A 12,655-nucleotide genomic window follows, 5' to 3' on the forward strand; every position below is an offset into this window, starting at 1 on the left:
TTTTTTTTTTTTTTTTGATACACCATAAGTTACTAATCATCATAGAATGTGCAAATTAATAAAAGTAAGATAACTTTGAAATTTAAAAGGATATAAAATAAGTAGCTTCAGCACAAAGTACAGATGTAAAAAAAATAATTAAAAATATAACACAATGAAATTAAATTTACAATGAAAAATATAATTTGAATGGGTACATACTGTAAACATTTCATAGTTTTTAAATCCAGTTTTATTGAATATTGAAATTATTTTTCTTAATCTACCTATATTTAAGTTACCTATTTAACATAAAACTATTTAATTTGATTAACCAATTTACAATTTCCTAGATTGTTCATTTAAAAGTAACTTATTCTAAGCATAATAATTAAAAAAAATTAATACACATTAAATAAAATAAACAATTAGCTATATTTCTTTCATCACAAAATCTTATAAGATTATATATTTATAGATAGGTACTATATATATAAAATATATAATTATCATTCATTATCACTTTACAGTGCATGATCACATTGTTATAACAAATTATGTTTATATAACATATTTTTTATATATTAATTTGCAAATGAACAAATATTCTATACGATAATACTAAATTGAAAAAAGTTATTCACAAAAGTATTGCATTAATTTAAATGTTTACTAATTGGTAGGAAATTAATCATCTCTTACATTTTGATTTCCGGTAGAAGTGATCACACTGGTCAGCATGTCTCTAGAGCCCAATTGTTCCATCGATTGCCCATTACTAATACAATTAAAAGAAACAAATCTTATTATCTTAGTTATAAAACAAAATTATTTATTTCTTATAATTAGTAAATTTAAATTAACTGTTTTAGTGTATTTTATTACCTACTGCTCTGAAAGATAAATTTAAGTACTTTAACCCTACCTACTTAATATAACTGTGTTTTTGATTTTTTAGTATAAGTTTCAAATAGAATTTTGAAATACAATACAAGTTACAAGTTTACAACACATTCCAGCCAATATACATAGATAATAATATTAGATATAGTTTTTGGCACTCTTCTAACTTAATACATGTTGTCGCCTACCTTAGATAATTTAACAACATTCAATTACTCATAAAAATAATTTATGGCAAAACATTTTGAACATTTAGTGAATATATAAATTCTTATTAAGTTAATCTTATATTAAAATATAATTGTATTTAAAGGTAAGTTACAAACTCAATCAAGATATCACCAAAAATTACTTTGAACCGGCTTGGTATGTTATAATTACACTTTATTTTTGTTTTTTAATCAATTTATTTATTTATTGGTACTTGTTTTTTACACTAATGTAAATTTATGATAAAATAAGAAATTATTTATTTTTTATATTAACTATGTAATATAATACATAAAACCTATAAAGCACATCTTTTAGATAAAAAATATATAATATATACATATACATTCCTAGCTTATCTCAGATGCTAAATTACTAAATAAATTACTTGTCAAATCTATTTATTGGAACATTTGAGGTAAACTCCCTTATTTTAATTAAAACATATTTTAAATTCAACTTACAATATTACAAATTTACTAACTAGAATAGATGAAGTAAATGTTTTAAAAACATTTAAATTTATTTACTTGGATGAATGACGGTTAAGGTTTGTTGGCGGTGGGGGTAATGTAGGGATGTGAATTTGAGAACCGTGAGGCAGGAAGTGTTCTTGTGATGTCATTGCAGTTTGGTCGTAACCACCAAGATGTCCGTGTTGATGTTTGTTATCCGGAGAATTAGTAAACAAGTGAGGAAGTAGAAGCTTTGTTGTTACTTCTCCTACAACATAAAAGTATTAATCATATTATTATTATCATTGAATACAAATAAAAAATAATGTTTATCTTCTGAATGTTGAATTAATACTTAATTCTTAACTGTTTTTATCCTGTTAATATTTTAAAGTTAACTATTGACTGTTAGGTATAGTGTAAAAGAAAAATATAAATAATATAAAAAGCGCCTTGTAAAAAACTAAACGCAACTTATTTTACAATCATACATAATAATGAATACTTTTTTTTCGTAATCTTTCTATCCCCTTGATTATACGTTTATTAAAAAATTTTAATCTATAATAATATTCAATATATTTTATAATACTTTATATTTCCAAACAAAATATTAAATTATCTCTAAAATTAATAATACCTTTAGATTTTAGTTTTATAAATTACGAACTAATAATGGTTTTAATAATAATTTAATTTATACCTATGGTAAATAAGCTGATAAAGATATTATGACTGAGTTTTGAACTTTATTATAGTATAATTATAGTACAGTTATTAAGCAATTATTTACTTTTTAAAATAAGAAATTGTTATGTGTAACGGAATGTATTTTAAAATTATGTATTTAAAATTTTACAGTAGGTACAATAAATAATAATTCTTTAATATTTTCATTATTAAATCATTTATAAATTATGTACAATTTTATTTTAACTAAATAAAATAATCAATTTATGTAAGATTGTATTAATTTATAGTTTATAGAGTAAAACTACTCAAATCGAGTTCATTTAATTTATATTTCTTATGTAGGTTGTTTTGAAATAATCGTGTCTGATCATATTATGATATTTATAAATAATATAAATAATAATTTATAAAACAATTATTTGATATTAACTTCTATTGTTGTTGTTCTTCATTTCTACTTTAATGGTCAAATATATTACCCGTATAACATTCGATTTAAATATGAATAATATATTATAATAATATTAATATATTAAATTATTAATATAGTTATTATAACATTAAGTATAAACTTTAACTTAATGGTTAAAAAAGTGACTTTTCATATTTTACTATATAAATAAATTAAGTTTTGTATCGTCCATTAATAAAATTACTATTATAGTAGAAATTATTTTTATTATTATTCAGTCGTATAATGACCTAAAACACAATGAATAATAATTATGAAAAAAATAATTTATCACCTATTTACATCGTTTTTAAACTAGGTACGACAAACTCTGCAGTGGTACAATAGGCATTCGTAAAGGTATATTTATGGCAATACTTCAACTATTCAAGGTAAAAAGTAAATTTAAACTTTAATGTTTAGTGAAAGAAGTTTAGAACGTGCAGTGTACGTTGAATACTACAATGTGTCAAAACTCGACTCACTGTTATTATATAGTTGATTTTTTTATGTCACCGTGTTTACCGCCGCCACGAGATCGTTAAACATATTTCCTTATCAGCTGTACACCACTTCCAACTCTTCGTGCACTTCACCTCGTATTCCCTTATGCAAACACTGCAATATTGACATACTGGCTGATAAGGCCATAAATCCCATGCGCGCGGGTCGTGTCACTCACTACCACTGAGCCTCCCCCAAATACACACAACATATTTTTCACCGAAAAAAAGTAAAACAAAAGTCGTTGCCACACAGATAGGTATCTACATATATAATACTTATATTATACAATAACAATATTATATTGTACATTGTATATCGAGCCGATTTATTATTATTATTATTATTATTATTATTATTACCTTTCTCTTTAGACGACGAGTTTTGGCTGAAACCACCGATGGACGGGTTTTTTGGTTTCCTCTTTCTCGTTTGTATGCCGTCTTTCTTCATCGTCAACGGCCTATTGACCTGAAATCACCCATGAGACAATGTTTATTTTCAAACCCTAGTTAGTCATCTGGGTTTCCTAGTTAATATTGACACAAACAGCATACAACAGCCATCCGGTGCACACAATATAATATGGCGTGGGTACACGATACACGGTTGTGCGTGCGTATGTGTATGTGTTTGTATATGTGTGTGTGTGTTTGCGTGCACCTATGACGGAGGCTTAAGGAAAAGGTTTCGCTCTCTGCGGATATTTACACACCGGGTGACGCGATATGAGCCAAAATAGGAGCCACTGACGAATTAAAAGTAATTATTGTTTTAAATACGAGCGAAGAGGAAACTAAAACGCTTGCTAACAAATACCGTGCTAGTTTAGCTGTTTAGCCCGCGAGAAAATGTTTGAAACATTTTATACTTTTATTACTACACCGCTGTGCAGGAACAGTAGGCGGTACACACCCGGTCTGGTCAGAGTATATTCTTTTCGTTTTTTTTCCTCTTAATATACTACAAATGTTTATTGTTTACGACGGACGAAAGCAAAAGCCGGTTAGGAAAGACCGAGACACGACGAACGACAATAGTATTTAGAAAATACGAAAGAGCAAACAGATAATAGCTGTATATTATATATTGGGTCCGTGGGAACTGGGAATCTGGGAATCGAGAATAGTGTCATGTACTCGTATATTATAGTATATCATATACCGATCGCGGAAATTTGAATAATATCTACAAGTTGTTAAACAATATCGAGATAAGTAAAACAAACCTTCAGTTACGTTTTAGAAAACGTTTGTAAATTGTATTAGAACACATTATGTACAAACCCAACGACTGATGGATAACCGAATCGTATGATATATAATATTGTATTATTGTGTGTACTTATTATTATATTTTACTAGCTAATCCTGCACGGCGTTTCTTATGTCAAATTAAACACCCGTGGATCTATCCTTTCATAAATTCCGTATAAACTGCACAGATTTTCAACAAAATGATTTGGGTTGTATTGAGCAAATATAAAGTATGGATTTAAAATTATATCCGATCTTAATAACTATTTCATTTTTTGTACCAATGGGCAATGGGAATAGATTACAAAATATAAATAAAAAAACATTATAGTTTTTTGCTAGTTGACTAAATTCAAACTGTGATGAAAACGAAATACTAAATTATAAAAATATGAATTTTTCTGAATTATTAAACGAACATTTGTGATAATTTAAAATTTTAGTGGATTTACTTAGTCTTGAGCTCCGTTAAATGTAAATTACATACCTATTTTATTTTTAATAAAGTCATTTTATGTGTGATTTTGACCAAATATTATAAGACAAATATATAATTGTAATAACTATTTTACTTACTATTTATTAACCTCTATCAACCCTATATTAATGAACAAATTTTCGTTTTTTTTACAAACAAATTCCCGTATGGGCACTTTTTAAAATGTAAAATGTAGTTGTCTTTTATTGATATAGATTATATTGAGCATATTGCATATCGATACTTGTCGGAAAAATACTGGAGTTATGCATGAAAATGACTGCACTTGTGGTAACCAATAATGATACTGACCGACCTTTACGATAATCTACACACTGCAGGAGCCAACAAAATGAAAAAAAACCACTCTGACTTTGGGTATGACTTTGCAATCGAACAAAACAAATACTTAAAATAATAACAAATATGTATTATTATAATATACTACCTATTATGATTATAATGCCGACTAATGTGTAAAATATGACGACGTGTACACGTCAAATAGGTATCGACATCGTATAATAATAAAGAACAATAATATATATATATCAATACGTCGTACTCACGACGATCGCTTATGAACAATAGCTTACGTTGTGCAATTTGAAATAGAGACCACAAGCGTTACACACTGGTTCTCCGTTGTTGTTTCGTCTCCACAGAGTCGTCGTATTTGTCGAGCAGTTAGCACAGGCCACTCCGGAACGTTTGTTTCCTGTTTGCTGGAACGTGTCAAACAAAATTTCAGACCATTATAGACGACACAGTGACCATAATATGACATTATTATTACTATAATTATAGCGTCGGGTAATTATACGATATTATAATATATATTTTACGCGGGCGACTTTAATGTCAATAGTGAATACATTATTATTGTTCTGTGTACAGTCACAGGCCGCAGCGCGTACGATAGTAGGTATACGGGAATTTTTTTTAAGGGTATCATGCGCTATAATATGCATTAATAATATGTTTATCGTTATTGGTTTATTGCTTATTGTTAAGTAGTTTTCGTTATTGATCACCCCGAATTTGACCTATTGTGTATTGTCTATAATCACATGGAGTATACTACGATGAGTATAATATGAATAGATGATATTACGTGCTCGGAATGGTTTAATCGATCAATACGTTTAAGAGTGTTAAGACGATTATCGGAATACACGACATAGGACCATTTGAAATTTCAATAAGCGCATTTAAGAATATTGTTAGCTCTGAAATCCATACCAAATTACCATAATTATATTATATATGTAATTAGTTTTATCGCTTTAATTAGTGAAGAAAAAACAAATTAGCCAGTGAACATTTTTTCTTCAAATAATTGATTATATGCCCACAGAAAATAAAAATACTACTAAATACTATTATACTTTTATTATTAAAAACCGAATAATTTTGACGGCAAAAAGTATTACCTACCTATAATATGATTAGTATGAACTGTAAATGATTTCTATATTATATCTATGCATCTGGTTTAGATATAGAAAATCAAGATATTCGGGTACCTACAATTTTTATCAATACGTTCTTTAATTAAACTAGTTTCTAATTCTTAGAATTATACAAACATGAATTAAGTATAAGAGTGAGGTTTCAATGATATCATTAAATCCATAAATTATGCGATTAGAATAATTTTAAAATTTGACTTTTAAACTCAATTAGTTTTTATCTGTCCATTTCTTTTTCGACGGTTCGTTTTTGTTTTATTACATATATATATGATATTATATACATAGTATATATATTTTTTGTGATGGCCATAAATCACTCAATCGTAACGATATATATTATAATATATGGTACGATTATTAATCAACTAGCGGTACATTATATTACTACGTATATTATTGTGTATAGTCCACCAGTTAAAAGTATAATATGAATTATACATAGGCAATATAATATACCGGCATAATAATAATAGATTAATATAATATATTATATGTGTCGTCATAATCGGTTTATCGTGTCATTACGTACTTGGGTGGTTTTCTTTTGCGCGGATCTGACCGGCGGCCGATTCACTCCGTTGATCCTGTTGTACAAGCCGCACGCGTTGCATAGATGGTGGCCCGTGCCATCCCTCCGCCACAGGGGCGTCACGTTGGCTGCGCAATTCACGCATTCCTTCATGTCCACGTTCAGGATGCCGTCTACGAAAACCAACAAACGACAATCGTCAAAGCGTGTTTCATTTAGCAGTTTAGTGTCACAACTATACCTACGTATATATAAATATGTAAAAATGTTAGAGTGAGGGTCCCGAGGGTAAAAGAGTAATTAATTCGTATGTATAATTATCTCAAATTAAGACATTTAGAGGATGCTACACTTACATTAGTTGTCTCCGGCTTACAAGTGGGTAACATATACAAGTTTACGTTGTTTTGTAACTTTTTTAATTCAAAAATGAGATTAAACCAATTATGAAACTTAACGGTAAGATCTGTGTTAGTAGAATGATTATTTTTTTACAATAGTTCAATATTTAGCAAGTTATAAGCATTTTTAAATTTCACTATTTTATATAGGTATACACAAAACTCGCTAAAAATTGAATTATCGTAAAAACCAACACGCGAATATACATAGTTTTCTACCTTTAAGTTGTACTGTAGGTTAGTCGATTCACTCTAATTTTTAAGATGGAGACAACAAATACGAGTGTAGAGTCCTATACAGAGTTAAATACAGTACACTTTGAGTTTATACCCAAAATTTGTAATTATATATTATATTATAATATAATATTCATCGATAGGACGTCGATCAACCCCCTTCTCTTGTGAAATTGCGGCAAAAATAACGTAATATATACCGACCGATTAATCGTATTGTCTTATTTAATATTAAAATTCACATAGAGTAAATCACCACCTATACATACGTACTTTGATCGTAGTGTTCGTCGATCCACGATGGTCCGGGGTTACCGGTCTGGAAAATAGCATACTGCTGGGTCACCTGTATGCTTCCATCCGGCGGCCCTAAGCCGACTTCTTGAATTTGCAGTGCGTTGGCCGCTGCTAAAGTTTCGTTTGCAGCGTTTGTGAAGTCTGCCACCTGTTGCTCGTGAGGTCCCCAGAAATCCGGTTGTCCCTCACCACCACCTCCGCCACCGCCACCGCCGTTGACGTCGTCTTGATACTCGGGCTGCTGCTGCTGTTGTTGTTGCATCAGAGTCTGTTGAACGTAACTACCCTTCTGGTGACCGGCTTTTACACCATAATCTCCACCACCACCGTGACTCTCCTTATCATATATGTTAAATATGTCATTCACTGGTTGTTCGCTCTCGTACGTTTGGTACGTCTGGTACGAGTTTTGTTGCTGGTAATTCTGCTGTTGTTGTTGTTGTTGTTGTTGCTGTTGCTGTTGCTGTTGTTGTTGTTGCTGCTGTTGCTGTTGTTGCTGCTGCTGTTGATAGACGTCCGTAACCGATTCTAAAGTCACGTAACTAGAATTCGGATCCATTTTACTCTGCTGTTGTTGTTGGTGATGTTCGTACTTGATCAGGGGTTGTTCAAAACCTCCGCCGCCGCCGCCACTGCCATCTTCAGGAGACTGTCCTCGGTACTCCAAATATCTAATTCGCTGATATCTCTGATTGTGACTTGGAAATTCGGTAGTAGCTACGTACCCATGAAACGTGGGCAACTTTTCCATCGGTATTTGCAAATTCACTTCGGTACCATCCACGTTTCTCCGGAGTCGGATGGCTTCTGCGGGCGGACTATGGTCTTTTTGGTATTCGTCCGGTGACGCGGCCTCTTCGGGCGTGTGAGCAGCAGGCGTACCGTTTTCATTGAACCCGTCCATAAGCACCTCCGTCGGTACGCATTCCGTATTATCAGGAGTACAGTTCCTAGATAACCTAATAGACAGAAAAACAAAATAAAAACAACATAAATATATGTACCTATACTGTACGCAATCAACATACCAATTATATATATAAACATTATTATATGACACACACATATATATTATACATTGTACATAATATATGTAGTGTATATGTATAATATAATATATGTAGGTAATAGTGATGCATTATAAAACGATCAACTAAATAACAGTTAAATGACGGAATTCCATTATAATTACTATCTACATATTAAACGATAATAATACTAGACAAATATGGTATAGTACGGCCACTGAACTTACCCGTTGTGTCCAAAGTCTCTCTGTTGTTGCACTTTTAACTGCGACATGGTGTCTGCGGCATTGCTCTCGTCCCTGGTCTGCCCTTCGATGTTAGGCACGGTGGTTATGTGGCCCGACGTCGTAATGGTCCTGATATGTGCTGGGGCGGGTCTTATCACCCCTCTGGAAGTCCCGTCACCCTCCATGCCCTTTGACATTAATTTATAAAATTTCAATACATGTTATAATTGTATAGCAGCAAAATGTATATTATTATTTATTATATGAATATAATAATATATATATACTTATATGTATATAAATTTATATGTATATCACTTTTAACGTCGTACACATTGCGTCCAGGACGTTAGAGAGGAACAAACAACGGTCATTATCGCGTCTGTGGGTCAAACTCGAAAGAAGTGAGAGTGAAGCCGATGTCGACCGCGACGTCCGGACGGCCAGACCGATCAAACACGATATTTTTTACGTCATTGACAACAAAAACGTAAGCACATATTATTAATATTACCTATGTTATTATTTATAAAAATATAATATTTATGTTTTCTACACAAACGACAAACTCTGCAATAGACGACAAAAATTACTATACGTTATGTGTGCGCGCGCACATGGCACACACACACACACACACGCGCGCGCGCGCGCGACTCACGACTCACGACACACGGCGCACACACACAAACGCAAACGGACTATCGGACTACATATCGGGTTTAGGGACACAACCAGGCCGAGCGACTAGCGTGAGACTGGTATTTTGGCCGTGTGCCGCCACGTCGAGTGCATCTTTTTATCTCGAAACCCGATGAGATAAAAACGGGTGCCCCGATATCTTTGTCGCCCGTTTGTTCGATAACATAATATTATTATACACACAATATATATTCGGAATAGCCGTTGTCTAATCTTACCCCAACTTTCCTGTCAGAGATATCCCGGTTCGCGTGATAAAGACTACAATAACACGAAAAGAATGAATAATTTACCTGGGCGCTATCGTGCCCGACAGTAGCGTTTCGACGACATGATCGTTCGGTGCGCCATTACCGAGCGGAACGTCCGGGCACAACAACGACAACAACGACGATGACGACGAAAAAATCGTAAACACCCAAAACGCCGGGGCAAAGATTTCTACGATCGCAAGACTCGAGTGATTTGCCACGTTACGAGTAATATGGTTTACTACCGTAACCTGCAGGACGTCACGACGAGCTCGTTTATGCGGTGCGCGTCGGACGAAGGTACATTGTATAGTGGTGTGGTTGTCGCGCGTTTTTTTCAATCGAAACCGATTTCTCGGCGAGAAAATCAAATAGAATAAAATACAATAATAATTACGCCCGAACTAGAACAAGTATATCATCGTAATATGCGCAATGACTTGGTGACGAGTTCTGTTATCTATCTCCGAGGGGATTATATAAGGTACACATTACACACTTAAGTTTCGTGTTTACTTTGAGGTTTTTTTTTAGCTTTTCAATTGTACATTTGGAGGCTTATAAATGTTTTTTACACATCGGCTGATGAACACAGCGTGGTGTGTCTATTTGTTTCGTAATCACATTGTATAGGTAGGTACTTCGAATCTATTAATTTCGTTTTAAGTGCCACTGCAACGTTAAGCGTCTTTGAATAACTATATAGATTATTGATGATTCAAGACTGAATATAATAACACAACCGACTGCAACGAAGAGCTACACAATATTATAGGTTAGATATTTAATTTGAAAAAAAAACTGTTCATATAATAGGTATAAACGTGATTTTTTTAAAACCTAACAATACAACATTTAATTTTAATGGTTGTAAATTCTAAAATATATAAATTTATAAATAGGTATAATAGTATATATAGGTTTACAAGCAAAATGTTATCATAATAATTTCCTATATTTGCAATTTGAGTGTATGTTTTCCTCATTAGTCGTTTTTTTATACATACTTATCGGTTTTTTTTTTATAAAAAAATGATATAAAATACATTTGATTTTTATAAATAGTATCACACTTAAATTAAAAATATATTTTTCTTGAAATTCTCATGTATCATGATTAAAACATTATGTCCACGTGGCTATCTAACAGGCGTTTAAAGTTTAAGACAGGAGTGGTGGTGCAGTAGGTAGTTCAAAAGTATTTTATCTTTGAACATTATATCTACTCCACCCTCTATCAGTCTAAACTTTAACGTACATATATAATACAATAAGATAACTACGTGGTCAATATTCAGTTATGAAATACCTACATTTAAAAAAAATATACATATATTTGTTAAAAATTAATATTCAGATTGTATTTATTTATTAAAACATCTAAGATAAATATACCATTTTATACCATGGATAACAATAAAAATTTGAATTTGTAAAAACCAATTTTCGAACTGTAAGAAAACGATAAATTTCCAAAAAATAAAGAAAATCTGCAGAAATGTGATTAATATTTATTTAAATGTATCAGGTTAGTATAATTTGATTTATATTTTATTTTATTAACTAACCTAAACATGAATGGCATTTTATTTAAATTAATTTTTAATTATAATCTACTAAATAATTATTAATTTTTTTAATAATAACGCATTAAAACATTAACCATAGGTAATAGAAAATTACAGTAATTTGACCAAGTTTGTGTTGAACTTTAAAAAAGTTAAAATTGTTCTTTATCAAATAATATAATGCACTCTTCTATAATTTGTATTTTTTTTCCTAGTAATAAACACTCAAATTGCATATTTCCACGATGGTTTTTATAATAAGACACGGTGATGAATAATTTCTCATTAAATAAATCTTGCGAAGTCCATGTAAAACAATTTTGAAACCGTTGAAAGCGTTAAATATTAGGTATGTAATAAAATATTGGTCGCAACCACTCAAACGCTAATTAATCGTATGCATTTATTTATACTGACAAAAATCAACTGAACGCTAAATTCCAATGAATGTCTTAATTATAGCTTCGCAGATAAATACACTCATGTTTATAGTTACTAGGTAATATGATTTCGTATTATCAAACATCATCGTGACTAATATATTTTGAACTAGTTCAATGTATGATCAATCATTAATTTCGCAGAACCTTGCATTTTTTTCGTAAATAAAACATTAATAATATCTACAAAAAGACACAGAATAACATCTTTTTGTCGTGCTTCGCGACGAAAAGTATAAAATATGCATTCGAAATATACTTCTGGTACAACGGATTTTTCACGACGACATGACACGGCGTCATTACGTCCATCTCAAAAAAGAGATCAATAGATGTTTTATTAGAATAATAATAATAATAATAATACAAATTGCTATACTAAAAAAATATCGTTAATGAGATTCGACTTACCTGTGTTTGGAGTACACAGTGTTGGGTTCACGGCACGAGTTTATCGGGACAATATTATATTCGTGAAATTTATCTTTGGTTTTTTTTTTTTTTTATCGAACCTCTGATGTAGAACTCTCCGTTAAAACCGATCTGACACTTGACAGGTACGCTCGTGAAA

General features: G+C 31.1%; 1 protein-coding gene across 5 annotated transcripts; it reads right to left on the bottom strand.

Moving 5' to 3' along the window:
• Positions 1-395: 395 nt before the first annotated feature.
• LOC114127168 (erythroid transcription factor-like) lies at positions 396-12,638 on the bottom strand. Of its 5 annotated transcripts, none has more exons than XM_027991324.2 (8): positions 12,496-12,638; positions 9,124-9,311; positions 7,845-8,827; positions 6,934-7,106; positions 5,526-5,654; positions 3,558-3,666; positions 1,623-1,815; positions 396-757 (listed from the first exon to the last, which is right to left on the bottom strand). In XM_027991324.2, the coding sequence occupies exons 2-8, from the start codon at positions 9,306-9,308 to the stop codon at positions 667-669; spliced, it is 1,863 nt and encodes a 620-aa protein (XP_027847125.2). In that variant the 5' UTR covers positions 9,309-9,311; positions 12,496-12,638; the 3' UTR covers positions 396-666. The 5 variants fall into 5 exon arrangements, with proteins under 5 accessions (XP_027847125.2, XP_027847123.2, XP_027847121.2 ...); XM_027991322.2 differs by lacking the exon at positions 12,496-12,638 and adding an exon at positions 10,119-10,543; XM_027991320.2 differs by lacking the exon at positions 12,496-12,638 and adding an exon at positions 9,456-10,065.
• Between the last annotated feature and the right edge of the window lie 17 nt (positions 12,639-12,655).

Source organism: Aphis gossypii, chromosome 1 (assembly GCF_020184175.1).
Source record: "Aphis gossypii isolate Hap1 chromosome 1, ASM2018417v2, whole genome shotgun sequence".
Classification (NCBI taxonomy): Eukaryota; Metazoa; Arthropoda; class Insecta; order Hemiptera; family Aphididae; genus Aphis; species Aphis gossypii.

Excerpts from the sequence above, each read along its gene's own strand:
- LOC114127168 (XM_027991320.2), bottom strand. The coding sequence starts at position 9,497 with ATGACCGTTGTTTGTTCCTCTCTAACGTCCTGGACGCAATGT. Across the intron at positions 3,667-5,525 it reads TCTATTTCAAATTGCACAAC|GTCAATAGGCCGTTGACGAT; the intron begins GTAAGCTATTGT and ends GGGTGATTTCAG. Across the intron at positions 1,816-3,557 it reads CTCGTCGTCTAAAGAGAAAG|GAGAAGTAACAACAAAGCTT; the intron begins GTAATAATAATA and ends TTTATGTTGTAG.